The sequence below is a fragment of the Paralichthys olivaceus genome, chromosome 22 (genome assembly GCF_024713975.1).
Source record: "Paralichthys olivaceus isolate ysfri-2021 chromosome 22, ASM2471397v2, whole genome shotgun sequence".
NCBI lineage: Eukaryota > Metazoa > Chordata > Actinopteri > Pleuronectiformes > Paralichthyidae > Paralichthys > Paralichthys olivaceus.
In genome coordinates, this window is record NC_091114.1 from 11,837,403 (window position 1) to 11,864,646 (window position 27,244).

The 27,244-nt window shown below is 44.4% G+C and overlaps 2 protein-coding genes across 4 annotated transcripts; both read right to left on the minus strand.

Annotated features, from left to right (window-relative positions):
* Nucleotides 1-1,306: 1,306 nt before the first annotated feature.
* On the minus strand, nucleotides 1,307-7,528 carry pcolceb (procollagen C-endopeptidase enhancer b). The gene is made up of 9 exons (XM_069519206.1): nucleotides 7,369-7,528; nucleotides 6,156-6,264; nucleotides 5,469-5,727; nucleotides 5,035-5,159; nucleotides 4,114-4,250; nucleotides 3,220-3,824; nucleotides 3,022-3,102; nucleotides 2,433-2,603; nucleotides 1,307-1,790 (listed from the first exon to the last, which is right to left on the minus strand). The coding sequence occupies exons 1-9, from the start codon at nucleotides 7,452-7,454 to the stop codon at nucleotides 1,660-1,662; spliced, it is 1,704 nt and encodes a 567-aa protein (XP_069375307.1). The 5' UTR covers nucleotides 7,455-7,528; the 3' UTR covers nucleotides 1,307-1,659.
* Nucleotides 7,529-8,450: 922 nt separating this feature from the next.
* Nucleotides 8,451-25,398, minus strand: per1b (period circadian clock 1b). 3 transcript variants are annotated; one of them, XM_020095546.2, is made up of 20 exons: nucleotides 25,232-25,397; nucleotides 17,932-18,822; nucleotides 17,500-17,717; nucleotides 17,207-17,328; nucleotides 16,449-16,650; nucleotides 16,105-16,299; nucleotides 15,887-15,965; nucleotides 15,541-15,647; nucleotides 15,284-15,437; nucleotides 14,890-15,166; nucleotides 14,551-14,659; nucleotides 13,962-14,121; nucleotides 13,760-13,875; nucleotides 13,274-13,411; nucleotides 12,374-12,760; nucleotides 11,306-12,108; nucleotides 11,015-11,201; nucleotides 10,574-10,787; nucleotides 10,156-10,306; nucleotides 8,451-9,896 (listed from the first exon to the last, which is right to left on the minus strand). In XM_020095546.2, the coding sequence occupies exons 2-20, from the start codon at nucleotides 18,339-18,341 to the stop codon at nucleotides 9,612-9,614; spliced, it is 4,314 nt and encodes a 1,437-aa protein (XP_019951105.2). In that variant the 5' UTR covers nucleotides 18,342-18,822; nucleotides 25,232-25,397; the 3' UTR covers nucleotides 8,451-9,611. The 3 variants fall into 3 exon arrangements, with proteins under 3 accessions (XP_019951105.2, XP_069375306.1, XP_019951107.2); XM_069519205.1 differs by lacking the exon at nucleotides 25,232-25,397 and adding an exon at nucleotides 21,763-21,783; XM_020095548.2 differs by lacking the exon at nucleotides 13,274-13,411 and having other exon boundaries at nucleotides 25,232-25,398.
* Between the last annotated feature and the right edge of the window lie 1,846 nt (nucleotides 25,399-27,244).

The following is a 27,244-nucleotide window of genomic DNA, read 5'->3' on the forward strand; positions in this document are numbered from 1 at the left end:
CAGATCTGAGGACGTTGTTAAGCTGCTGAGGCTGCAGCCGAATCATAACAAGACCCATCCACTCACCTGTGCATGAGGCAGTTCAAACTTTCTACCATCCTGTAATTTTTCTCTAAAAAAATTTTTATTTTCAGGACAAGCAATGTCTCAGACTTTAAATTTCTGACACAAAAAGCAGAAAACAAGGAGAAAATTGAGGTTGAAGAAAGCGTATGTAGGTAGATCGAGGAACTACTTTTCACTTGTCCTTTAAATTAGGATCTTTCAGGAACTCTCACCCTCCTCGTTCCCCACCTGATTCCCCGCTCCGCCCTAATGTGTCTCACCTGTGCACAGTTATCTCCCCCCCTCCCTCTGTGCTCTTCAGTTCAGTTCTTCTCTTCTTGTGCTGGTTATTCGGTCACATCTTCTTTTTTTTTTTTTACTGCTGCTTCATTCCTAGTTTTTTGTTTTGGACTCTCAGTTGGACCTGCCTGCCTGCTGACAAACCAGAACCTGTAAGCCTGATTTTTTTATTTATATTATTTTCTGCACCTCACCTGACGTCTGCATCGTTGTGTTCAGTGAACCACATTAAATGGTTTAATTCTCTGACGAAGGAGAAAACACAGCAATGTAAGACAAGATGATTTAAAAAGGTTTTAAAGCCCCACCATTAACTGTGATATAACAATCTGACTGATTTAAGATTATTTAAGACTTTAGCTTTACTAGAGTTGTTCTTTTTTAACAAGCATTTTTAAATAAATTGATCTCTGTGCAAACTGAGGCTCACATGCAACCAGGTTTTTAAAAGTCCTTCTCCCTGATAGTTTGTACGACCACGTGGTTTTAATTGACTGCTAACCGTCTTTGCATTTTCTGAATGCTTTGTGTTTTTCTGTGTATTCTGCTGTGTTTTGAGTTTGACAATCTCTTCCTACTGAAAGTTTATAGGGATTCTGTGTTTGTATTTAAACGGTTTTGTTTGAACCTGAAACTAAGAATAGTTTTGTTACATCTTAAAATGGCCGTCGTCCACTCCACACCAGGCAAAGGGGGGGGGGGGGGGTTATTAAATTGTTTGCAATCTGTAACTTTGCCACTAGATGCCACTAAACTTATATATGCTATGGGATGTGTAACCATGGACTGTTGTCAGTTGTGTTAAAATACAGCAGTGAATTAATTAACACCCAACTTTTCAGTTCATTTAAGCATTTTGGTGTCTTTTGGCTCAAGAGACAAGAATGTGACATGTGAAGTTACTCTCAGGGACAAATAAGGATGAATGAATAGTTCAACTAAGAATAAACTAACACAGTAGTTGAGAATAATGGTGGTTTATGGATTTAATGGCTGTCAACATAAGAATATACATCTGTTTCCATGTATGTCTGATACTCAGGGTAGATCATGTGATAATTTACCATTAAAAGATAATAGATGGTAAAATCATCGAGCACCAGCATCACATTGTTTATTAATGTGCATGTTTTAACACAGAAATATTATAACTTAGATACACAATACAAAATATGAGACCTACTGTTTGAATTTTAAAATGCACTTTATAAACATTGTGTTTTGATATTTAAAATATTTTCAGTCTTTATGTAAAGTTGCATGTTTTCAGCCATGGCCTGGTGTATGAGGGCGTAACGTGGTTGGGCTGTGATGTCAGCATGATTTGCGGGTGAGGGCGGCGAGTGCTTTGCCGTGGATGGGCTTGTAGAGGAGAGTGAAGCTGGAGGGGCTGAGATGGCCGTTGCCCTGCGCGTCGACTTTTCCCATCAACACAAAGTTCTGGCCTGGAAAAGAGACGGTGTGGGGAAAATGTCAGAATATCTCAAATACTGGGTCATGCTCGTCCGTACCAGGGCAGCTGTGTGGTTTTTACATTGTATGGAAATGGGTGGTACGGAAGCGATGTTTTAATTTATGTACAATCACTTTAAAAACGAACCAAACAAAGTCATTAGTGTTTTTATAAATTACCCCCCCCATTACTGTCTTTAACAAATATGTCAAATAAACTGCAAACACTGAGACGTTGTCCTCTTGTCCTTGTAATTTATACTCTGTTACTTCAGCAGCCAGATAATATGAATGTGCTTGATGTGTAATCTTTTACTGCAGTAGAATATTTTACATACCTGAGACATAAAAGGCCAAGAGACAGTGTTATGTTTTTTTTCAAAGTGCGCAAATATATTGAGTCTTTGAGATTATTATATATACAATTCTACTAGAAATGAAAGATGACCGATCTTAGTTTAGAATTAGGTGATGTTTTTTAGTTTATTTAAAAGAATTCATTTAAGAATGGTCTTTTTTTTAATATATATAAATTGAAGTTTTCATTGCAGGGGCTCAAGTGCATCTGTTTTTAAAAAGCCCACTGAAAATGTATCAGAACATGCGACACCTCCGTGCATCAAATACTGTCGTACCTTGGTTCAGCCCGGGGCACCTCTTGCAAGTAGAGGTCAGCTTGACTGACGTGACTGGTCCTGCTTTGGCGATGTTGAGACGTCCTGTCTTATAGGCCTTGATCAGGGACACCTCGATTGTTGCAGAGCCCCTTGGACCCGCGGTCAGAGATGTGACCTTACCCGTGATCACTGAGAGGCAGAAATATAGGAGAGGGAATTTAAATTGCTTGGAAAATAAATGTGGATTTGTCAGATGAAAATGTTCCTCTGAAGAAATCTGCTGATGTGCAGAGTGAAAGTGCGCAGACAAACTGTTACATTACTTTAACTATTAAAATAACAGTGAAATACTTTGACTTTCATTGCCAAACAAGTTTACACATACAAGGAATTTGTTGTGTTGGTTAGTGCAAGTATAAATATAAAAGATTCCAGGGGAGGGATCTGTTGAATTTTGTCTATGAAACTAAAATCCATTGCAAGTTTGTTTCATAGACAAAATAAGAACCAAGCTGTGAAATAAGTGACGTAATTCTGTGAAGGTATAAAGCTGTGAGGATGTAATGAGTGTTGTTTGGACCAGAGGGCACCTGATGCTGTGGCTCACCGAAGTCATGAGGGCAGAAGCTGGTCTGGAGAGTCCCCGTCCTCTTACAGGGTTGTGTGCACAGTGGGTTCAGCGGTAAAGCTGCAGGAAACACACACGGCAAACAAGCAAATAACGAACGCATCAGCTTGCATCTTACTACAGATGTAAATAAATATAAACAAGGAGGCAAAGAATTATAAATTGTTTGAAACTCACGTTTGTTGCTCACGACGGGCTTCTTTGTCACTGTTTTGCTCGCTCCTGGTTTTGGTGCAGCTTTAGGTTTGGCGGTTGGTTTCGCTCTACTCTTGACGGTTGGCTTCACGGGTTTTTTGACCGCAGGTTTTAACGTTGGCTTAGTTTTGAGTGTAGGTTTACGGGTGGGTTTAGCCTTGATCTTGGGTTTGAGCACTGGTTTTAAGAACTTTGGTTTGGGTGTGGGTTTAGTTCCAGGTTTTGGTGCAGGCTTTTTCACCGGTACCTTACGTGTTGGTTTAGCTGGTTTGGGTTTAGCCGCGGGCTTGACTGCCGGCTTAGCGGTAGGTTTACGTGGCAGAGGTTTCTTCACCAGGGCTTTTTTGGTAGGCTTGGGCTGGACACCAGGTTTCGGTTTGGGGGTCGGTTTGATTGTTTTTTTTGGCTTCACTCCTGCTTTTTGTGGCGTGGAGGTTGTCTGCGGCCCATAGATGAAGTCTCCTCCAGCGGTGGGTGTTCGAGAGCCACGGGGCACGCTGGTGTAGTAGGCCATGAAGCCGTCTGAGGTCACACTGAGGTCGGAGACAAACTGGACCAGAAGCTCATTCCCGTTGGTCACTACAGTTCTATGTGAAGAATAAAAAGAGTGGATGAAGGGAAGGACAGGAGGAGAGCAGGCAACACTTGGAAAGTATGCAACCCTGCTACGCCTCCCAAACATAACGTGACAATTGCTAGAAGCCGACATTTCCTTGACTCGCTCTCTAACTTCTGGCGCTCGTTTCTGCTTCCGTGGTGTATGTCTTTCTTTATTTAGTCCAAATCGGGACGTGCAAAGGTTTTTAACAGTGTTTCAGAAACAAGTTACCTTTGAGCCCATGTTTTGCCACAACATGTTCTGATCAGTAATCTCACCCTGGTGCACTGTCACCACAGAATTTTCCGATTCTTCTCGAGTTGTCCTTTTCTCCTCCGTTAAACAATGCCACATAGTCGTAGCGACAGTACGTGTCGGGCTCCAGATCCAGCTTCACAAACTTCACCTCGATCACCTGCAAGAGAGGTGGATGTGAGCTGTAGCTAAATTTCATGAACCCGGTACAGTGCAGACATGGGTAGAGGTAGAGGTGGTGGAGGAGAGAGGCCCGACTTGTAAAACACAGAAGGGCATTTACTCCCTCGCCCTCGCTTGCCTCTCTCTTTCCTCGTTCAATCTCTTGGCACACGTGAACACATCTGCAGGTTTTCAATGAAGTCTTTCATTTTGAACTTCACAAGAACACACACACGCAAAGCGTTAGAGACCAGAAGTTGAATATTTCCTTCTGATGGGCCCTTTCACTGAGATTTTAATTCCTCTTTCTCCAACAACACCAACATGTTTTTATTTAACACACGTAGTTGCACCTAAAGTTGGACTGAAACTTGATTTCTTTTTCTTTTTTGTCCAAGGAAATTAAACTTGAATGCTACAGTTAGTTTTCTTTGCAGGTTTCTTTGCCTGTAGGTTGTTTTGACACCTGCTGGTTAATAGCAACTCCTGTACATTCAGTGTTTTGGAGATTGTGGCATTAGTCGTCTGTTTTGTGAATCCACATCCAAAAAGATGTGTAACCTAACCATGGCTCTTATTTTTTCATAAAGGGATCATGCACTTTGTAACTCTCGGTGCACAACTTCACACAAATTCACATTCAATTTACATGTAATTTATGTCTTAGGTCTAATGCTGATTGATAAATAAAGAATTTCTGGTTTGATGCTCTAAGTGTAAAAAGGAATTTTTTTTGCAAAAGACTTGCATCGAATACAAAGTCTGATTGATGATTGGCTTACATTGCTCGGCTCTACGGAGATGTGCCAGGAGCAGCTGATGCCTGCTGGGTAATTCGAGTTGGGCCAGTTGGGTGTCTTGACAGAGCCCTGGGATTTGATCAGCCGGCCGCCGCAGAACTGATTCTCTGTGGGCAAAGGAGGAGTGAAACAGAAGTCTTTGGACACTGTACCTGAGGCAAAACGAGGAGTATAGCTGCGCTCAGGTGACGGCTTTGTGTCTACAAAATTTCAGTAAAGAACAAATTTGAAGTTTCTGTTTATCGTGAAACCTAAAAAAGGATTGTTGAAGGCTTTCCCTCTCAAAATCAGCTTTTCACCAAACAGAATTACATAAGAACACCAGAGGAGACGTCACACAGAGCTTCCATTTATAACCAGGAAAAAAGCGTAGGTGAAGCTTTAGGTGGATCACTAGGGTCTGTGTGTGTCCACACCTTCCACATGTGGCTTCCCTGCGGTGAAGTACGCCAGGAATCCTCTTCCTCCTGTGGCCTCGTCCGACACCATGTCCATCATCATGGTGTTGGAGGTGGAGATGAGGGCGCCGGGCCGGAACGTCCCGCAGAAACGTCCCAGCTTCTGCACCAAGCGCGTGTGGCCGTTGTAGACGTCCAGGTAGTCGTAGCGACAGGTGGGGTCGGCCTCCATGTCGAAGAGGCGGAAGGAGAGCATGACCACGTGGCCCTCCGGGACCTGAAGGAGGTGACAGGGGAGGTGACAGGGGAGGTTTTTCAGAGGATGTAAAGAGGAGAAGGTGTAGGAGTAAGTGATGGATTTGTAGGTTATATAAGAAATGATAATTTTCAATTTTCTACAGCACAAACATTTGTACAGTGCAGCTACACACAGCACTTTCTCTATAACACACAGCCATCAGGGGAACTTTGGGTTCTTGCCCGAGAACACCAGACTGGGATCAAACCACCATCCCTCTGGTTAGTGGACGACCCGGTCTGTCTTCTGAGCCACAGCCAATATCCAAGGATTCCTTGCCAACACTTTTCGGCATCTGCTACCAAAACTCAAGCTGGTACCAGTGTTTGAGTGTCACCCCCCCCCGCAGCGTCTCCGCCTCACAACAGGTGTGATGTTGCAGTGATTTTTTTTTGAAAATGACTCACGGTGATGTACCAGGTGCATTTACTGTTGGGTTTGTAGTGGCTGGGGAAGCCTTCGCTGGCCACGATGCCCGAGTCTGTGACCAGGTGGCCTCCGCAGAGGAAGGTCGGCCTGCAAAAGAGAGGAGGAGGAGGAGGAGGAGTGGGTGCAAACTTTGACTGGACAAACAGCAGTGGAAGAAAATGCCATGAACTTTCAATATGCAGCCATAATGAAAAGTATTGAAGCAAAATCCTGCACACACACGTTTACATACATGCTGAGAACCACAGTGGCACAGTCTGTCTCTGTTCCCTGAGTTTGGGGAGGTTCCCAATGAGCCCTCCTGACTTATGTGTGTGTGTGTTTTCGTAAAACCAAGCCAGGAAGACAGTTAATATACAGTAAATGCACTGTGAGCTTTCTCCAGACTACCTCGCCACAAGAAAGTTACAACACATACTTTACTCCAGCAGACGGCCACGTTCAAACGCTGCTCGCACATGGAGTTTAGTGACACACACACACACCCGCTCTTTCACACTCGTATAAACACACATCAGAGCTGGGGGCCGGCCTCAGCTTTTAATCTTGCACCACTCAGGAGCCCCAGACTCATTATTTCAGAAGTCGGCTGCCCAGACTTCCGCTCAATTAGTTTCGTCTTTTAAAAAATCTTTAAAATCTGCAGACTTGAGTTTTTTGTGCAGATGTTGCAAAGGAAAAGGTCTAAATTAATCTGTTCCATTGTGAGGACTGTTTCTGTGATGATTGGCCACATTTAGTCTCTGTGGTCACACAAATGTAAGGCCAAACATCCCTACGGTGGCGTCCCTCCCTTCTGACCCTGCGGAGCTGAACAGCCCACAGGCATTTGTTTGTCTCATGTTCAATTAACACCCTGTGCGTAGGAGTGTGTGTTGGTGTGGACGTCCTCCTGCCAGTGTACACAACAGGTTCAGTAACCATGTCGAAATATCAAACTGGAGCTTAAAACTCTCAAGTTGTCAGTTAGTGTCCTGCTGCCTGTGTGTTTATGGGATGCCAACCACATCTTCCCAACACTGCGTCCTTCTATTTTGACTCTGCGTAACCATAACATCACAACCAGGAGAGGGAGAAAAACACAGCAGTGGATAGAGGCTGATGTGGTCATGAAAATGCCACGCTGCATGTGTGCAAGATGGACAAGTGACACACACACACACACACACACACACACAGACACAGACTTACCTGGTTGAGTTGTCCTGACCCTGAGCATCCGTCCATCCCAGCGTCAAAGCAACAAGAAGCCACACACTCCACACCCTGTCCTCCATCCTGCTGTCCTCCCGGGTTTAAGAAAGAAGGCAGAGGAGAAGAGATGGAGGAGGGTGAAGGAGGGGTAGAAGCAAAGTAGAGGCGTGGAGAAATGCAAGGGAGGAGGGAAGTGGATGTGATGGGTGAGGGGATGTGTTATGGAAGGGAGGAGAAGAAAGGAAAAGGTGGATGAATGTGATATTGAGGGGACGGGGGGGCTGCTCCGCTTAAAATGTAGGTAATTCTTATAATTTTTAGATATAGTTTCTTGATTCATCACAGTTCGGTAACATCGTTTTACCTCCTGTAGCTGCAGCTTACTCAGTTTGTCTGAATTTAACTGTTGCCGCTTGTAGTAAATGTTCTTCATCCCCAACTCTATTTTGAGCTGTTATTTATTTAAAAGCTTTTTTATTTAAATACCATTTCCTAACTGCAACTCTTAGAGTACAACCTCACGGAGCTAGTTTTTAAAATCTACTTGTGCACATGTTCATAATTTACTTTATTGGAGCACAAGGTGAATAGAGGCCTGACACGGCTCTTTAAAATAAAATGCATGGATAATGTAAAATCTCTTTATACACAGTCTATGGGTAAAATATACTTTTGGAACCTTTGCTCCGGAAAAAATAAGATTTCGATACATGTAATGCAACTTTAAATAAGCACTGATTATCATGAGCTTTGGCAAAGACACGACGTTTTCATCATCGTTATAATGATAAAGTGCAGAGAAGTCAATGAAGTCACTTTGCCTCGACAAGGGCATACCGTTGTCTTTTTTAGGCTGCGGTGACCACTCTGGGTAAAAACCGCAGCTGCAGAGAAGGAGGCTGTGGTTGTGTGAGGAAAGCAGCTGCCCTGATCTGCTCTCTGCTTCCAGTTCACTCTGGACACTTCTCAGTATCCACGCCAACTGCTGCTGAACTCCCGCCAACTAAAATACACTGCAAAGACATGAAATCAGAAAAAGAACTGACCGCCCTGGACGAATAAATAAAAAACAAAGCAAGATTTTACATTTAAAGAGTCAATTTTATTGTTAAAAGAATTTCACAAAAATATTAAACTGTCGCAGACACCACTGACGACAAGCAGGGGATATCACACGACCAGAACAGTGCCACAGAGAGGAGGAGAGAGGGATAGAGAGAGAGAGCAAACACTGTCCGAACTCAGAAGACCTTTTAAAGTTACTGTCCGCCTCTTTCAAAATCCACCACGAGTGAGCTCTGGCGACACAAAAGCTCTTCCTCCGCTGAAGGTTCCACAGCTCCTCTGGGCGCTGGCAGTGTGTGAGTGTGCGTGGGGAAAAACCGTCTGTGATGTCCGTGAGGGAATCGTTATCTCAGGGAGGCGATTGTTCATTTCTCAGTTGCTGAGCGGCCGCACAAATGCACATTCTAATGCCCTGCTGAGGAGAAAGCTCAGTCCAGGTCCGCCTCCTGTCGATTGCCATACTGCTTCCACGATTAACGTACTTCGCATTAGATTGTAGTGTCACAGGGGAGAAAAGAAACGTCTCCGCATTTCCTTATAATTCATATAGTACAGACAAAGCATCCTCTCCTGAAAGTATAAAAATATACACAGTGTTTACAAAATAACCTGCTTCTTACTGTACATTTACTGTATTGGATGAAAGTCGATGCTACTTTAATCAGGGCAAAGATTTAACATTAGAAAACAATCAGGATTTAAGAGGGAGCAGGATCCCAGACAACCTTGGAAACATTCTGCAATTCATGTGAACTCCCTTTTTCCCCCCTCGTGAGCTGAACCTTGAAAAGGAAAGATAAAAACATGGCGGACACTGTGGTGAAGCACATCCATCTTTTTACGTTAATGCGTTTTTTTTTTTGTAACACATTCACCTCAGTCCATTATTTTACAACTTAAATAAATACTCTAAGAACAACGAGAACAGCCGAGAGAGAGAGAACAGAAAAGTCCTGGTTCGCTCTTTGAAGCTGAGTGTTTCACGTTCTGTCTTCAGAGGGTGAGATCTTCCAAGTGATTCATCAAACCGTAAACCGTGATGTCCCGGAAGAGCCCGTTTGAACACCTTACATCTTGTGTAACGATGTCACAGGCATCACTCCTCGAAGGTGCACATTTCCTGCATTTCAACATCTAAACGTCGTGATGCCGTTTCTTTATCTTTGGCCACCAACTCAGTGGCTCATGGCAGATTCCACCTGAGCCTGAACCTCTGCAGCCCGTGAGCTTGCTGTCTGCTCCTCTGCCGTCATGTCTTGGTTGCCGTCTTTGGTTCCTTTCTCCTCTTCTTCGTCCTCAGGGTGAGTCTCATCCATAGGGGTCTCTGAGAGGAGTTTCTTGCCCTTTCCGACGCTGTCCACCTGAGTCTTCAGTGCACTGCACAGCTCCATCTCGTGGATCTCCACGTCAAACGGAGCTGCCGGTGGCACGGTGGGGGGGGACTTGCAGCCTGTGCAGCCCTGAAAAAACCAGAGAGGAAGGTTACTTCTAGTCTGTGTTTCATGGCCGAGGTAATTAAACAAAGGTTATGGTTCTGTCTGCGTTTATTTTAAACATTTGCTGAAAGAAAATATTCATGGGTCTTGATTTTTTTTTATGAGTGTGTGCATAAAATCTGAATTTAAGTGTGGTTTCATAAAGGGACTGTATGTGCTCTTTGCCATTCTAGTTCATAAAAAACACTTTTAATGGCTCGTGGTTGAGCTGCAGGCGACTCACAGAGATGTTGATGGCTCTCGGCAGGCGTCCTGTTCGGATCCAGGGATGGACCTGGCTCAGCTCCCTCTTATGCTCCTCTGTGAACCGTGGCTGATGTTTCTGCATGCTCCTCAAGGCCTCGCGGTCCTCTCGCAGCACTGTCTCCATGTCCCTGTTACACAACGACAAAAAATACATGTTCACTATAAACCTGCTGTCTTCTGTGGCCATTCTGTTAATTTGACATTGTGAGATGTGAGTTGCTTTTGAGGCCATTTTAATTTCCCAGGGAATAATTCATGGATCTTGATTTGAAAAAAATGGCATCTTTAAAGGACTGGTATCTATGAGTGAGTGTTATTTGGTGCAGCTTGAATGTAAAGCGACTGTTGGGAATTGACAGAGGTATGCGCTCTAATGAGAGACCTTCTTGTCTTACCTGACTGGCAGCTGATACGTCATCATGACCTTGTCGTCGGTGTTGGCCATCAGGAGCCAGATGGGGTCCTGGAGGACACACTTGATAAACTGCTCCTCGCCTCCATCTCCGCCGCCGCTGCTGCTGCCCCCTGCTGGCTGTTTGCGGGAGTGGTCGTTCTCTGATGAGTCGATGCTGCCAAAGTACTTGCTGGTGTGGCTGCCCTGACTGCTGCCTGCATAGACAAGGTTTAAAAGTTGATTAATCACGAATCGTCGTTGCCATTCATTTTGCTGAGTTTCCTATCGATACAAGAATTCCGATAAAAAACTGCATCCGTGTACAAACTCTACTTTATTTGAAATAAATACCATATCTAAACCCTTAACCTAAAAAATTCACTCATTATTTCAGTTTCATTTTTGACTAAAAAGCTTGATGTGGTCAAATATCTCTACTTACTGGTGCCGCTGTTGCCAGAGGAACTGCATCCATTGGAGCCGGAGCCTGAACCCGAGGACCTGGTTCCAGAGAACCCTGAACCAGAAGCAGCTGAGCCAGTGCCTGAGCGGGAATCCTCCTGCAGCAGGAGGTCCAGCAGGTCGCTGGAGGTGGACATTGCATCCTGGTTCGACTCATTAGTTTCACCCTGATGAAAAAATACGTGTAAAAAAAAAAAAAAGTGTGTAAATTTTTATAATCTTTCAAGAAATAAGAAAAATATAAGTTATCCTGAACATCTGTTGTACTTACATTCTCCTTGGAGGTTTCATCAGAGCTCCTCTGATTGGCTGAGCTCGGTCCCCCAGCAGCACAGCCCTGCGCAGAGGGCGTGGCTTGCTGTGATGCCGCCAGGGCTGTTGCAACCTCTAACCGGTTGCTTGGCGACTCCTCCAGCTGCAACAAGTTGAGGGGGGAGGAGCATCGGGACTGGAAGAGGGGGGACTCTGCGCCCTCACGTTCAGCTGGCATCTGACTGTAGGACTGTGGCGTGCTGCTACGAGACGGGGCGCAGTTGCCGGTAATGGGCACGGGGTTGGAGATGAGAGTGGGGATGGCGGCTGGGTCAATGGTTGGGGGGGCACTGGGGTATGTGAAGTTAGGATTGTAGAAGTGTCCGGGGGTGGCACCTGGCTGAGGTATGGGCGCTCCCATCTGGGGGAACATGTAGTTGGGAAGAACGAGTGCCATCATGGGAGGAACCATCTGGGTCGGGGGGAACCGTGACGGGTCTGGGATGGGTAGTGGCTGAGCAAGCGGAGGGTAAACTGGGTAGATTGGAAGCATACCAGGAGCGAAAGGTGCGGAGGGAATGCTGGCCTGGGAACCTACAGAGGGCCAGGACGAGGAGTTTGTCAGGGGTCCATGTGGCATGTGAAGGGGCATGTGGAGGGGCATAGGGGCGGTGCTGGTTCTGGGGTCTTGTCGGTTCCCGCTCATTCCCAGGGAGCTGTGCTGGTCAGATGACTCCTGGTGCTTGAGTCTCTTTCCTCCGCGGCCTCGCCGGTGGCTGGTGCTGCCTCCTGCAGCAGGGTAGTCACGGGAACAACGCACTCCTGGAAGAAGAGAAGATAGAAAATAAAGCAAAACATTTTCCACTGCGCATTTGTTTTGCTTCCTTCACAACAATAGATAAATTAGAACTTTTAATCTGATATAGGCCCGTTTGCGTGCTGCTTTACAGATGCCTCAAATAATCTATTACAACCTTCTCAGTTCTTCATTGCTATGGGTATGTTAATGTGAAATCTTGTATTTATAAGGTCTGAATTAACTGTTACTTGTGTGTGTATCAGAATGGTGGCTGCAGTGTGCCCCTACCTCGTGATAGTGGGTTGGCAGCAGGGGTGAGGCACCGCACTGTCGAAGACGCTGTCTGATCAAACACGCGCAGCTTGCTGAGGTCATTGAAGCGGTCAAGGAACGCCTGCTCCTCCTGCTGGGTGTGGGCAGAGAGCACCTCCTTTGTCAGACCCAGCCGACCTCCTCCTCCTCCGCCAACACTGCAGCTTCTCCGGCTGTCCCTCTCTGGCTGGGCAGTTTGTGGTAGAGGGTGCATGGGAGGAGTGGGTGGTGGCAGAAGAGGAGGCGGGGTTGCGCTGGCTGTGCTTGCAGGAAGCATCAGGCCGCCAGCAGGAAGAGTCAGCATGGTGGGAATGGGAGGAGGGGCTAGCGTGGGAGTTGTAGGAGCCTCCTCCATGATGATGTCTGTGATACATAGGAAGCAGCATACGATGGGGTGTTAGAGGTTCTGTAACTTTTTAGAAGAAGGAATATTAAATTCTTCCGCTTAAAACCGGAAAGTTAAAGTCAACAATAAAAAGCTTCAACACTTTGACCTGGTCTGGAATGACTTGCAGCTAAGAAACAGACAGTATTAGATAAACTACTGTGTTAGTAAAAGGACTCTTGTGTACTTAGGCTACTGAGGTTTAACTTGATATTAGTGTTTTAACATGATCCAGTTGAAAGAAAGAGGAAACTGTAGAGGATGTGTTTGAGATAAAAACTGATTAGACAAAAAGAGACAATCACAAGATAATTGAAAGAAAATATGCAAACAGTATCACAGTGTATTACAGCTTAACATTAATACTTCATGGAATTGCCTTGAAGCATATCGAAGTCCTTTTAAATTCAGAAAGAGACATGCAAAAAGCCTCCATACAAACCTGCTGAAAAACAAACTACAGCGAACAGAAGAGTGTTGATGATGCCCACCTGACTCGGGAGGCTTCTTGTCTCCCACATGCACGATGGTGCTGCTGAAGCTACACTGGGACGGGACTGAGGCTACACTCTCTGCCTTTGTGGCCATGGTCAGAGGGGGCAGAGGAGGTGGTTCACCTACGAGGTTAACTGAACCACAGACAAAAAATTAGTTAATGTGTTCTGGGCGGACATAGGCACAAGCCTTTTCCTATCGGTAGTTGAAGAAAGTCTGCGCAAGTGTCCGACAGAAATCAAATAAAAAAATATTTGAAGATGTGAACAAAACATTAAAGTATCAGCATAGAGCATCAACAAAGCTTTGTAGAGCAACAGCAAAATAAAAAAAGAGGAGCAAATAAAGAAAAAGTCCTGAGGTGAACATATGTTCTGTATTCTTAGGAGTATTTTCTCCACCAACATGAACTGCATTACTGTGACTTACATAATAACCTGCACAACAACCCACATTGCTTAAGCATTATTATTAAAAAGCACCTTTGTTGTTGCCGCTGGCCTCCTGCTGTTTGTCATCGTCAGACGAGGAGGAGGCAGTGCAGGAGGAGCCACACTTCCTCTTAACTGTGTTGGGAATGTTGCAACTCTCCAAGTACCTGCACAAAAGCAAACATGTAGTTGGATGAGTAAAGAGACAAACCTAGAGCTAATGTGTGGAGTCAAGATTTGCACAAACACACACCTTATGATGCTGTCCAGACAGTTGATCTGCTGGTAGGAGTAGCCTGTTGGCGGCTCCTTCTGTGCGATTGGTGCAGGGATTAAAGCTTTGGGAGGTTTTGTCATGTCGGCGATCAAACCTCTGACTGGGTCGCTTTTGATGGCTCTGATGTTTGCTATGCCTGGATATAGAACAAAGACGAACAGGAGATGAAAACTTGATATATAGTAATATATATTTACGATTCCTTCTTTATAATTGAATTCCCAGTAACAGGCAGGTTTCGCATGTTCTTTCATTTTGTGTGTTTTCCATTGGTCACCACAAAAATTATAAAACCAGAAACGTTAGACAGCAAACTAGGAGCGCGCTGAGAGAGTGCATACCTCGGCTAAGGCTAACGCCCTATCTCGCCATGTTGTAGAAAGTGAAAAGAAAATTCCTGGATCCACCTGTTTTAATATTTCAAGGAAATTGTTTCCGTAGTTTCTAAGTAATCCTGCTGACAGACAGACAAACAGCAGTGAAAACAACCTTCCTTGCAGAGGAAATAATTCATACGGTATGATGTCAACATGAGGACGTCAGTTATCCATCCTTTTTACTTTACCTGCACTGGGGTTCTTTCTGGGTGGCGGACGATTACGGGACTCGATGAAAACCTGCTGTCCGCTCGTCTTGACCATGTGAACGTCTTTGCAGATCTGCTGGAACGTCATCTGGAGAAAATCATAGCATCAGACGTGGTTAACTGTGTGCTGCCTGACATCGGCATGGGCGTTCAGCTTAATTGACATTTTCCTCATGTTAATTAGACTTTTGAAAGCATGCAAACTGACATTTTAATGGGTTGTAACATGACAATGGATAGGACGGAAGTTTTTGCTACAGTGTGTGTTGTATGAGCTCTATCCCCTGACCCTGTGCCTGTGTTGTTGCTTAAACTCACAGGTTTGTGTAAAGCAATGGTAGCAGCTGCCTTGTCCATGGCGGGGCCATTGCCGTCGCTGGACGAAGTGGCCGAGGCACTATGGTGCTGATGATGTGACCGGTGGGATCCCCGCGATCCACTTGACCCAAGCGAACTGTAGCCCTGGGAGCTGCCGCTGTGCACTGGCTGCACCAGGAGCCTGTGGATCTGCTCACTCAGCTGCACGATGTCAGGTGTGGTGACCTGGCTCTCGCAGCCCTGGGGCGTGGTGAACACGTCTTCGTTCAGAGGGCTCCTAGAGACAGGAAGAACAGACATTATCCTCTGTTCATATTACTTAAAAACTATTTCTTTAATCTTTTTTAAATTTGGAAATACTTTCAATTTCAGGCAAGTTAAATAGTAAACTTACGTTCTGACTTTGTGGCGCCCAACAACGAATGCCACCTTGCGGCTCCAGGGGTTGACAAAGGAAGACCAGCTGGTGTCGATGGTCACATACTCCCCGCTGCGAGCACACATCCTCAGGGGCGAATGGTCGAACGGCTGCCCTGCGAACTGAAAGACTGAGAAGAGACAAAGCAGCAGATAATCAATGAGAGAGCTGCTCATATTTTAAAACATAGTGTGTGTGAACGGCTGTTTCAGATTTTCGGTATTGACACTCACTCTTCTCATGTATGGCCACCATTATTGGCCGATCCTCTGGGTGGATGTAGAGCAGGATGGGGGTTCCCACTAAGTCCTGAGGCAGGTAACCCAACAACGGCACTGCCCTGCAAACGCAATATATTAACACAGCATTACACAATGATAACACATCTGTTATTGCTCTCAAGCTTTGAACAGATTACTAAGATAAATGTTTATTTGTTTTAATCTTCTTTAATTCCACTTGCCCCCTGAGACTAAAATTGTTTTTTGTTGACAGAAATTTTGCAAAAAAAAAATGCAGTGACTGGAAACTTTAATGTTATCATTGATTCATGTTTCGAGTTGCAACAGAAGAACTGACCTCTCATCAACCTCCTGGAAGAGGCAGCTGGGAGTGTGACTGGTTGTGAAGATCCTCTTGTCTGGTGGGATACGAGGAGCTGGACGACACAGAACACATATACAACAGTTCAGAAGAATGTTTCAAGTATCTACAGCAGAGGTGAAAATAGGTGTAACTGGGAAATTCCAAAGGGTCTCTATCTGCTTCAAAAAACAATACGGTATAGTATTAAATACCCTCATATCCGGAGTGGACCCTCTCTGCAATAAGCAGGCAACAGGGCTGTGGCTCAGCAGTGTCAGAGTCTTGAAGAGTCAGCTGGTACGGCGTGAGGCGGAATGGGTAGTAGCGCATCTCGCTGCCCTGCACCCGGTTAGCACGGATCCGACAGAACATGGACTTCTCCTGAGTGCAATCGGGGGGAGGAGATACTGGAAGGAAAGAGGATGTGAAAGTCAGTACAGGAAAATGTACCATTACATTCAGTTAAGCTCTACAAAAATCTTCCTGGATATATCTCATCCACACCAAATCTTCCCATTTATTGACCCTTTCCCAATTTCCCCTTGTCTCAGCTCACCAGATCCGATGCAGGAGGCCCAGGAAGGTAGACGGCAGGGTGCTGTGCCGCTGTAGAAAGTGCTGACATCCTGTGGGGCCAAAAGCTCAGAGAACATAGTCCCCTGAAGACAATCGGACTTACAGCGCAGCAGTGACGACCCCTGGGGGGATACGTACACAACCTTCCCTGACAAGAATGACACGGCCATGGAGAACGTGTCCTGGAAAAAAAAACAGAAGGATAAAGGAATTTAGAAAGACGTGCTTTAACCAACAATCTGTCGATTAAATATTTCTTTGGGCACAGTGGGTATTTGGCAGCTTAGTAGTGAAATAGATTCTATTGCTGAATAAACAAAGTGTGAAGAAGTGTGTGCTCGTGAACATGAGCCAAGTTCAACTGAGAAAATAAGGTTTTCAAAAGCTGTTAACTGTGTGTATTAAATGTTTGCTTAATTCAAACAAGTGCATCAGTTGGACTGGATTTCAAAGCTCTCAATCTTTATAACCTGTAACTGTGCACCTTCTTTATTCATTATTAAAAGGAAAAGAACATCAAATATTGTCAAGATTTTCTGTGAGTGAGTTGTAAATGAAATCCATTATTTTTGAAAAATGTGAAAGGAACATATTGCTAGCAGAAAGAAAATGGGTTTCTGAAAGAGTTTTTAAGACCATAATGAATGAAATGTAACTAAACCAGTTACAATTCATACCTGGTGGCAGAAGAAGGTATGAAGAGTTATAAAGTTATGAAGCATTTTAGAAAAAACTTACAGTGTTTTTGAGGGTGTATTCTGAGGTGATGTTATCAAGCTCCTCGATTGTGAAGGTAGACAAGTCCAGACTGCAGCCGTGACACTCCTCCACACTCCACTGGTGGTAGTACTCCCGGTTTGCTGCAAAAAATGAATACGCGTTAAATTGAGATTTGAATATAACAAAAAGCTCAAAGACACTAAATACGTCAACTAAAGGGGCAGGGGCTTGAAATCCATCGCTTCACAGAAACACATGCACTTCCTCTTTCTTGGGCAGAGAAGAGGAAACCTACAGCAACAGATGCTCACCTCTGACTTGTCGGACACACTGAAGTGCGTATTTGAGTGCATTTAGAGTGCTGGAGTGACCCTTTGACTTTCGCTCAGATGGCAGACGGAGCTTCAGCTCCTTGATGGCCTTCATTAGCTCTTTCTGGGTCTGGGCCCTCGCTGACTGGTCGCTGCTGCAGCCGGAGGTGCTGTAGGCCACGGAGCAACTGGGAGGTGACAGGCTCTGGGAGTTGGAGCTGGAGAAAAAGAGGAATGAACATTTTATCAGACAGAAAAGGTGCTGGGTATGTCTATGTCACTTCCTGCCTCTGTCTGCTCCACCTCTCGCCTGAATAATGCAGAGGATTAGTTGCTGTTGTGAACGTGTCTATGAAGAGAACCTCCCACTGTGTTGTGTGGAAGGCAAACTCTAGGTAAACTCCATAAGTTTTAATTCCTATCTCCTCTTACCTCTTGTTGCTCTCTGTCATCTCCAGCATCATGCCTGAGTCCTTGCCATTCGACGAGCTGTGGGAGCTGCGCGTGGACTGGCGCCCACGTGAGCCGCTCTCCCTCCCGCCTTCGCTTTCCCGCTCCCCAGAGTCGTTACCACTGGAGAGGCCATCCATATCATCCGAGTTGGGACCCCTCTGGTCTCTGGATGAACCTCCGGATCCTGACCCTCCACTGGGAGATGAGCCTCCACTGGCTCCGCTCCCTTGCACTTGGGTGGTGACATTGGGACTGGGCTGACCACCACTGCTTTTCAGAGAGTTAAACCCTTCTGACTCTGCCTCCAGGTCATTGTCTTTCCCGTTAGCCCTTGCCACTCGCCCCCGAGTGATGCTGCTGGGCATTGATTTAGAGTTGTCATAACTCATACTAGAGTAGGATGAGGCTGGTGCAGCTTGATTAAGGTTTCAGCTGAGAAGTCACGAACAACTTAAATTATTATTTAAGTGGGACTGTGTATCCACAGATAGATCATAGTGGTAGGATGTTAATTTAAAGAACTATGGAGAGAAATTCATGTCAAATCCTGACAAAAAATTTTTAAATGTAAGAGTTTTGGGCCTCAAGCCCTTTGAGAGGGGTTTTGGAAATGGCAGCAAAACCTTCCAAATGACCAAAAAGACAGAAATGTATCTTTTTGTGTCTTGGTGTCACTCAAAGTAGAGAAGACAACAGATGAATTCCTTGTTATGAAACAGCCTTGGCACAAGTGCTCCGACAGATGGGTCGAGAGATTGTGAGGGAGAGTGAGAAAAACAGCTCTTGGTGAGAGCAAAAAAAATTATCCTCGCTCTGTGTCTTGTCTTCTCGCCTCTTCGGAGATGTGTTGCTCTTGGTGCTGAAGGCCACCTGAGATGAAAAATGGAGAAGCAGACAGAGGGAGAGAGAAATAGGAATATATTAGCTGCAAGATTACAAAATGCTTGCTATGGCCTTGCCAGTATACATGCATCTCAAGGATTTAGGCTATGTAAAGAGAGAAAAATAAACGCTTATTATCAGTTTATCGAGTCGGCCTTCATGTAAGATTAAAATATGGCCATGAGATGTTTTTCCCTGCCTCATGGTGCAGACTCTATATTTGTCAGGATTTAAGTATGTCTGGTTGTTAGCCTTATACCTGGATTATCAAGAAAAAAGATCATCACCTCATCTTGAGTACATAATGAAATCTCCTATCTGCACGCAGCAAGTGCGTATGTGTGCATCTGAATATAGAAGCACAGGACTAATGCTCAATTACAAGGGACATTTGTTAGTTGCCACAGCTTAGTCCCCCTTTACCCAGAGAACAGTCAAAACAAACAGAACACCAGGACCAGGGTATAAAGCTTAACATGAGAGGGCTGCTATAAATTAGGGTTTGTTTGTGAATAGTATCTTGCAGTATATATCTGTCCACCATCTACGCAAGTAAAAGTCTAGTGCTATTTATTCCTTGGGTAAGAAAGACACCCCATAATCCTTTAAGCCCTACAGACGCACAAGACAACACAGACCGATCCTCAGTCGTCAATCCTTTCAACTTTTATACACAAAGCTGTCCCACAAACCCCCTAGCAGGTGTGCTGTGATGCTTTTGATGCAGAACCTATTCAGGACAGGTTTAAGTATGTGCCTCACAGTTCGGACATGCCTCAGCTTCCTGTCATGACGCAGCAACCAGATAAAGGCTGAGTGGACAGGTTCAGAGCTGCCGTCACCAGCTGGAGGTTGCTTATTAGTCCTGACAGGTGGATAACAAGTATGGATGGCTAATGACAAATGTAACTCATGACACAGACGTGATTAAAACAACCGTAATAACTCTGCAACGGAAACGTGGGGATCAACTGCAGGGATTTGAAGTGGGACAAATTCATGTGATGCTGTATCAATGTGACCAAGGTGCCTCCTCTCTGGCCACGAAAATGCTAATCAGCATTATGTTTTGTTGGATGGATGATGATCACTTGCACATGGTAAACCGTGTGCACGCTGCAGCCCAACTGGGCGGGGGAAGGAGCAATTATGACATAAATATGCAGGCAGGGTGTGAGTGGGCGCTGTGTCAGGCTGGTAGCCATGCATACTTCGAAGGATGATGGCAACGGCATACAATGGTGGATGGAGGTGGTGTTTGATGGAGGTGGTGGTGAAGTGGCCCAACCACCCACTTGCTAAGGCAACTGTAGAGTTGTGTATGTGCTTGGAATGAGGGGTGTCCCCTCCCTTAAATTCAATCCATGTGCTGTAACACTGCTGCAGCAAATCCTTGTGTACAGACACAACCGTCCTACTCACAGTCCCACTCACCGACACCAATTTTAAAGTTTCCTCTTCACCAAACCTGCCTGTGTTTCGACTGTAGAAGGAAAGTGGAGCGCCAGGCAGAAACTCCCACGGACATTGAGTGAACATGAGAACACCCCACAGCAAGGGTCCACACAGGGTGAACCAATGACTGTGAGCTGCAAGGCAAACCACTGAGCCACTGTGCTGCCCACCTACTTGAATTATTCACAGGAAATGCACTCAGTGGGACCAACCTGTGATTATGAAAGACAGTGTCTATCTTAGTGTGGGAAAGAATATCTAACATGGCTCGCTGACTATAGCGTGGTCAATGTCAGAGGGCCTCTGAGGCCGAATGGCTACAGGCATGACAACGTTCATGGTTCGAAACTGGCCTGGGATTGTTCCTGCATTTCTGTCGTTGTAAAGATGTGACTACATGGTAGCTCCCAAAAAGTGACCTGATGACTGGCTGCTGGGTTTGTCATAAATCCTGCCTCCTCCATCTTAGCGTATAGGACACGGACCAAACTAAAAAGTCAAAGGACAGGTTAAATCCATGTTTCTCAAAGATGGTTTGTCATTTTAATAGTACTGAACACACTGATTTTGTTCACGTGTTAATTTTCCTGATAAATTTGGTTTCAATTAGTTATTTGATGGAAGTAAAATGAGTGAAAGCTCATTAGTGATTAAACTAATGTTTGAAATCAACAAAAGCATCTCTGTGGTTGGAAACGATATGCAGGAGACAGACTCCAGTGAATTCGGTGAAGTCATTATTGTTCACTGGGCTCTGCTCCAACAGTTGGCCACAAATCAGCCCACTATGATTGGTAATGAGAGTCAAGTGTTCATCTGATAGAAGTACGAAGACAAGGCAGTGAATTATGACATAAAGTAAATGTAATTACAGCGTAATAATCAATGTCAATCAATGAATATCACGTCTGACAAAGGTCCACTAAGATCTCAAGTATGTGGATGCTTATTTGCCTCATTCATTTTTCTGAACGGTCCAGCACCTCAGGAAAGCTGAATACTGGATGAGCAATGTGCTTTTTCCCTATTTCCCCATTAGAATCTTAAAAAAGTTATGATTAGCTGATCAACAGATAAAACATTTTTAAAGGAATAAATGCAACATTTCACTGGATGTACTTCAGGTCAGTTTTCTTGGTTTTTTACATTTTGTGTTTTGGAAAGCAGAGCAGACAAATTTGCAGAGTTGTGATAATTATAATCACAAATGTTGTGTTGCTTTAAGACTAAATGAATAATAGATTTACTCAGAGAGTAGTCAGCAGTTTTAACAGTAATGGAAATCAACATTGTTGCAGCCCACAACTAAGCAGCTTTAAATTTCGTGTGAATAACCAGCGACTTCCAGAAACGTTTCCTCATTGCATGAACACGAAAGTACAGCATGCAGGACACTGTGTTACATGAAACACAACGTGTAACACAGGCGCAGCGTGTGCATCATCACGATAAAGACAAAAAGGCGACAGTCACCTGGAATTTACTCAAGGAAGCATGACTGTTCCCTGCTGCGACGTGCGAGCTGCAGGAAGGTGTGGCGCGACATCGACGAGTCTATAAAATCTTCCGGCGAAACAATGAAGAGATAAAAACAAACTAGCGCTGCTGTGATTCTCTGATCCGTGGACGCGCCCTGCACGATGTTCTCACCGTCGGGCTCGCTCTCAGCTCCGCCCACGCGCTGCTCTGCTGTGTACTCGCTGCACGTGTACGCGGCGGTGCTTTCCGCACGCCTCGCCGGCCGCTGATTGGTCGCCGGGCTGGACTAATGAGAGGGCTCAGCACGCAGAGAGAGAGAGAGAGAGGGGGGGGGGGGGGGGGGGGGGGGGGGGGGGGGGCGGCTCTCAGAAGCTGGTCTCAGCTCCGCCTCGGGCCGTGACTGGTTCAATATGTGGGGCGGTGCAGCTGATTCACGATCAGCCACCGTGCAGCACCCAGCTTTGAACATCTTGTACATTTGTGAGACACGCGATTACAGCGAGTGCGGTGAGAATACAATACAACACGACGAGACCACATGACTTGTTAAGGCAACATTACAACCTCCTGTGCTATTTTTAGACAAACATAAAATAGTAACACTGAAATCTGAGACTATATCATTGAAACAGCACCTGGTGTTTTTTTGATGTGATTACTGTTAAAAAAAATAATTTAGAAAAATGTAAATCTCCCTGTTAAATGTTTTTTTTGTGCTAGTTTTTCATAGATCATTTAGCCCTGTAAGGCAAATTGTAATGTGTGTACAAATCAGCACATCCCAAATAACTGGGAAAAGTTTCAGATCCTTTACCTGCTAATATCCACTACATGCCAAGCCCTAACGATGCATCAGCAAGTTTGGGACTGTTTGTCTCTGCCATTAGAGGTGATGGAGCAATTAGAAAACACAAAACATGAGCAAAAACACAAAGTACAACAACACTGCCTCTGCCATGGTTGAAAGTTCAATTCCCACTGATGTCATTCAGACTTGGGGGCCTCTGATCAATTCTTCCAACTGCCAGATGGGCTGATTAAAAGCCCAGCAGATTAATAAACCAGGTTAGTTAAAAATGAAGTGAAGTCAGGAGTGGTTGTGGCAAAGCCTCATATGCACATGAATCAAAGCTGAAGCACGTTAAACATCATCCAATTTGTAGAAACCAACATGCCAGAAAAGGTCAAAGCATTTTAATGAGGTATAAACTGAGTCCTTTCCAATTATTTCTACCATCTGGATTTACTGGATTTATGTCTTTCAGCAGATACTTAGCAGACGTTTCAAACTTATTTTCATGTTGGCGTTCTTCCACAACATCTGCCAGCAGTCTCTATGTCACTGTACCACACAGTTTTTTAACTGGGTAAGCAGCTAATCTATTCATCTCCTGGGGTGTTGTCAGCTGATGTTCATGGTTTTGGCTGTAACTACCTAACCTCAAACAAAGTTTAGGATGTTGTGTGTCATAATGGTACAGGAAGAACCCACTACATTAGAATGTTTGTCAGACGAGTGGGAATAACCCACCTGTAACCTTCCTGTTTTCAAGCATTTCAAACATGTGGTATGTTTTCCCCAGTCATTTGTTTCTGTAAACATATTTAGTTACAGAGACAAAGAGAAATATTGAAGGGGCATGATTGACGCTACAAACCTAAAGTTGCTCACATATCTTTTTGAGCATTAATACAGCAGCAAAACAAATAGCAATTGAATGTGTGACGGCCTCTTGGCCTCTGACCTACTTTGTGTTCAGTTTTTTCAAGTCTAAAGTTGTTTAATTGTCTCAGAGCATGTCAAACACCATCAATGATTATCATCCCCACATCTCTTTCTGTCCCTCTTAGCATAAAGTTAATTTTAGAATTAATTCATCTAAATCCAAACTATGCCCCGTTGGTAAATCACTGGGTCTCTCTTTAAAGCATCACTGCGAGGTAAACTATTTACTACTATTTACTTTTATCAGTCCCCACACATTTGATTAAATGGTTAAAACATGGAGTGCACCGTCCCTGCCTGCCATCACACCTCTACTGACACACATACAAAATGAATGGTACTGGTGTCAAGGATGTTTGGCTTATTCATACACTGGAAGTGTCACCTTCATGATGCCCACTTACACGATGGGCACACATTGGGTGGTGGAGAGTTTCTGATTTCTGTTTACAGCTTGGTCAACTTGCCTTTGCAAACTTTTAGAATATTCATGTACAGCTGTTTTGCACACTCAGGCGCTCAACAGTGTGAAATACTCTCAAGAACCTGTAGGGCTACATCAGCGCAGATTGAGCTTCTGTGGTCTGTTAGTGATGCCCCATGCTGTGTGGGTGCATCAACAGAATAAAAAAATCTGTAATGATGCCTGCTCATCCTTTCACACATCAGGAACACAGGAGCACAGTTAAAATAATGTTTCAAACACTTGATGAAACAGTCAATTTTTTGTGAGTAATAAATAATCAATAAATCCAAAATAAATGCTGAACACTAAAACAAGAAAACGTTCTTTCTGATAAAGAAAATAATAAGCTAGAGAGTCAAACTATGTCATTTCGAATTTCTTCCTAATCAATCATTTATGCACCGTTCTTTCAAATAACACCCACACGTATGCAGTTTACATTCACTAACATGCCCATGCATGCATTCTGCAGTGTGTGGTGGAGGAGGAGCTACTTTCAATATATAGTATGATTGTTGTAATGAAGACACAACAAAAATAAACATCGGTAATTCCAGCCAATAAAACAATAAGAAATACAAGGGACAGAAGTTAAGTGTCATTCAAACACCTGATGTTGCTTCAGAGGCAGAAATCAAAGCCGTGAGGAATAACTAAGTAATAAAGTAATAACTCTCATATAGTTAATGAAATAAAGTCTGCGGAACATAAACCTGGTGGTTGAGCGATCACGTTGGCTCTGATAACAATCGATCATGAACTGATACAGATCGGGTTATTGCTTCACTTACTGTCAGTCACAACAATTATCTGCGTGGGTACAGAAAGAAACAGAACAGTGTGAACCTTTCACAGGGAACAGGCCTGTCACTCCACATGTCCACACCTTCACCGGCTCGATCCAGCAGAGTCCCGTCGAGTTAATAGAAAGTTCAGACATAAATAAACGCCACAAGTACATTTGACATTGAAAGGCTCGTTAGCTCGCGCTGTTAGCTTATTTTACTGTGAAAAAGCGTAATAAACGTGTTCTCATCCCGGAGGTGCACGTTTACTCGAACGGTCAAAGCAAAGGGTTAAAACACTTTTACGCATTTCACGTGTGAACAGTTCGCATGTTGGATGTTTTAATAGCAGAGTGTAAATTCAAGTTGTTTACCGTGAGTGCGGCAGGCGATCGGTACAGCGAGCAACACAGCTAGCCCGGAGTGACAGCTAACATGCTAACTACACGGTCACGACTCAATAGGCGAGCAGAAGGAGGAACTCACCTCGAATGTGTGTTTTTCAGAAAAACGACGCTCGCAGCTTCGTTACTCCACCATGACAGCGTGTGTGTGAAGTGACAGAAGCGACTCGGACTCGTTGTTGACGGCTCCGCTCTTCGCTCTTTCTTTTCGTCCTCCTCCCAGAACACTGGTCTACACGCAGGGACACACGTGCCGGTGCAGGGACTCGGCAAGTGATGCAGAATCCGCCGCCGTGATTGGACGAAGGGTGGTTCTGACCCCGCCCCGCTGACCGCCCCCGGCGCGTTCTGATTGGCTGGCAGGGGCGGGGACGGCCGCACGGGGCCCGGCGGTCACGTTGAGGAGAGTATGGTCCCGACTTCAAACACTGGAACATGAGGGGGCGGGGCCAACACACGCTGCTGTGGGCCAGCGGGACTGACCGTAAGTTACGGTGCAGCAGCGCAGCGGGATTATAATGTGATGAGGACGAAGCTAATGTCATTGTAGTGAAGGTATATGGTTCAGTGTCTGGTTATAATACTGTATTCATCACAGTGATGCACTCACGCACTTAGCTGGTTATAACTGTAACATTGATAGCTGGTTTTAAATGCATAAATAACAGCAATGCACTGATAGCTGGTTATAACTGCATAAAGAACACTGATGCATCTATAGGTTGTTATAACTGCATAAATAACAGTAATGCACTGATAGCTGGTTATAACTGCATTAAAGAACACTGATGCACTTACAGGTAGTTAAAACTGCATAAATACAGTAATGCACTTATAGCTGGTTATAACTGTACATAAAACAGTAACACAAATATATCTGGTTATAACGATTTAAATAGCAGTAATGCACTTATAGCTCGTTATACTTTATGCATTTCTATTTAGTTTTTGATTTATTTATATTATATACACATTTTTGACCAGCTCCAAGTTGTAGTGCTTTTGATTAGTACAACATCGTGCTGTTGTACAGGAATGAAGATGATGCTGAAAGCTCCAGTAAAAACTAATATATGGATCATAAGTTGCTGTTTTTTTTTTAATGTCAGATCATTACCATGCACTATTTAGTTTTTTATTTATTCATATTGTATACAAATGTTTGACCACCTCCTCATATTCCCCCTGAAAGTATCTATAAATATTTTTTTATTTTCAAATAACAGGTAAATATTTCTCCTCTCAAGTTACCTGATGATCGTGACACCGAATGGTCGTTGACACCATCCTGCCTGTACGCCTCAGCACAGAACAACACAGGATTTATCGCACCGCGCCTTTTTTTTGGTACTTACGGCAGCAGCGAGGCCATGCATGCACTTTTCAACGTGCTCTGAGCTCGATGACGTTACTTGTCCTGCTCTCCCTCTCTGAAGGCACGCGGACGGCGGGGTGGTTGTTGACTGGCTGTAAACAGAGCAGATGTAGGGCACATGCCAGAGGCTGCTGGTACATTTTCTCTGCAGGGGGGGGGGGGGGGGGGGGGGGTGCAGACCAAAATACAGAACGTACTCAAAGCATTAACCGAGCAAAAATCTAATAATGTGTGTTACAGTTGTGCATGAGAATTGATCTGCTGAACTGCAACTACCCTTTTGTATTTGTGTTAGTCGTGACTAATCGGTGTTAAGTCTCAGCGAAGATGGCCATGTTCTGCAGCTGCACTGGGATCCAAGCATCTCCTCTCTCGACGTTACTTTCAACTTCTCGGGAATTTTCTTACTAAGAATCTCCCCCGGTGACCCCACATGCAGTAAAATCCAACTCCTGCAATGGTATACACATGTTTGAAAAAATATATAATATTAATACGCACTAGATTTAAACAGGAGCAGATTTATTTGCAAAATTTTGTATGAACAAAAAAAAACCCATAAAATCTAATACAAAAACAACACTATACTGTGATAATGTCCATTATTCACCTTTCTGAACCTTCCTCTGATAGAAGTTATTATTATCATGATTATTAGAAGTGATGAAATTATTTACAGTACAAGAACCTATTCACTACATTTATCAGCTAAATGTGGCT

Coding starts and splice junctions, on each gene's coding strand:
- pcolceb (XM_069519206.1), bottom strand. CDS start 7,454: ATGGAGGACAGGGTGTGGAGTGTGTGGCTTCTTGTTGCTTTGACGCTG. Junction 6,265..7,368: donor GGTCAGGACAACTCAACCAG/GTAAGTCTGTGT, acceptor TCTCTTTTGCAG/GCCGACCTTCCTCTGCGGAG. Junction 5,160..5,468: donor AGGGAAGCCACATGTGGAAG/GTGTGGACACAC, acceptor CTTTGCCCACAG/AGAATCAGTTCTGCGGCGGC.
- per1b (XM_020095546.2), bottom strand. CDS start 18,341: ATGAGTTATGACAACTCTAAATCAATGCCCAGCAGCATCACTCGGGGG. Junction 16,651..17,206: donor AATACACCCTCAAAAACACT/GTAAGTTTTTTC, acceptor TTTTTTTTCCAG/GACACGTTCTCCATGGCCGT. Junction 15,438..15,540: donor GGTGGCCATACATGAGAAGA/GTGAGTGTCAAT, acceptor GTCTCTTCTCAG/TCTTTCAGTTCGCAGGGCAG.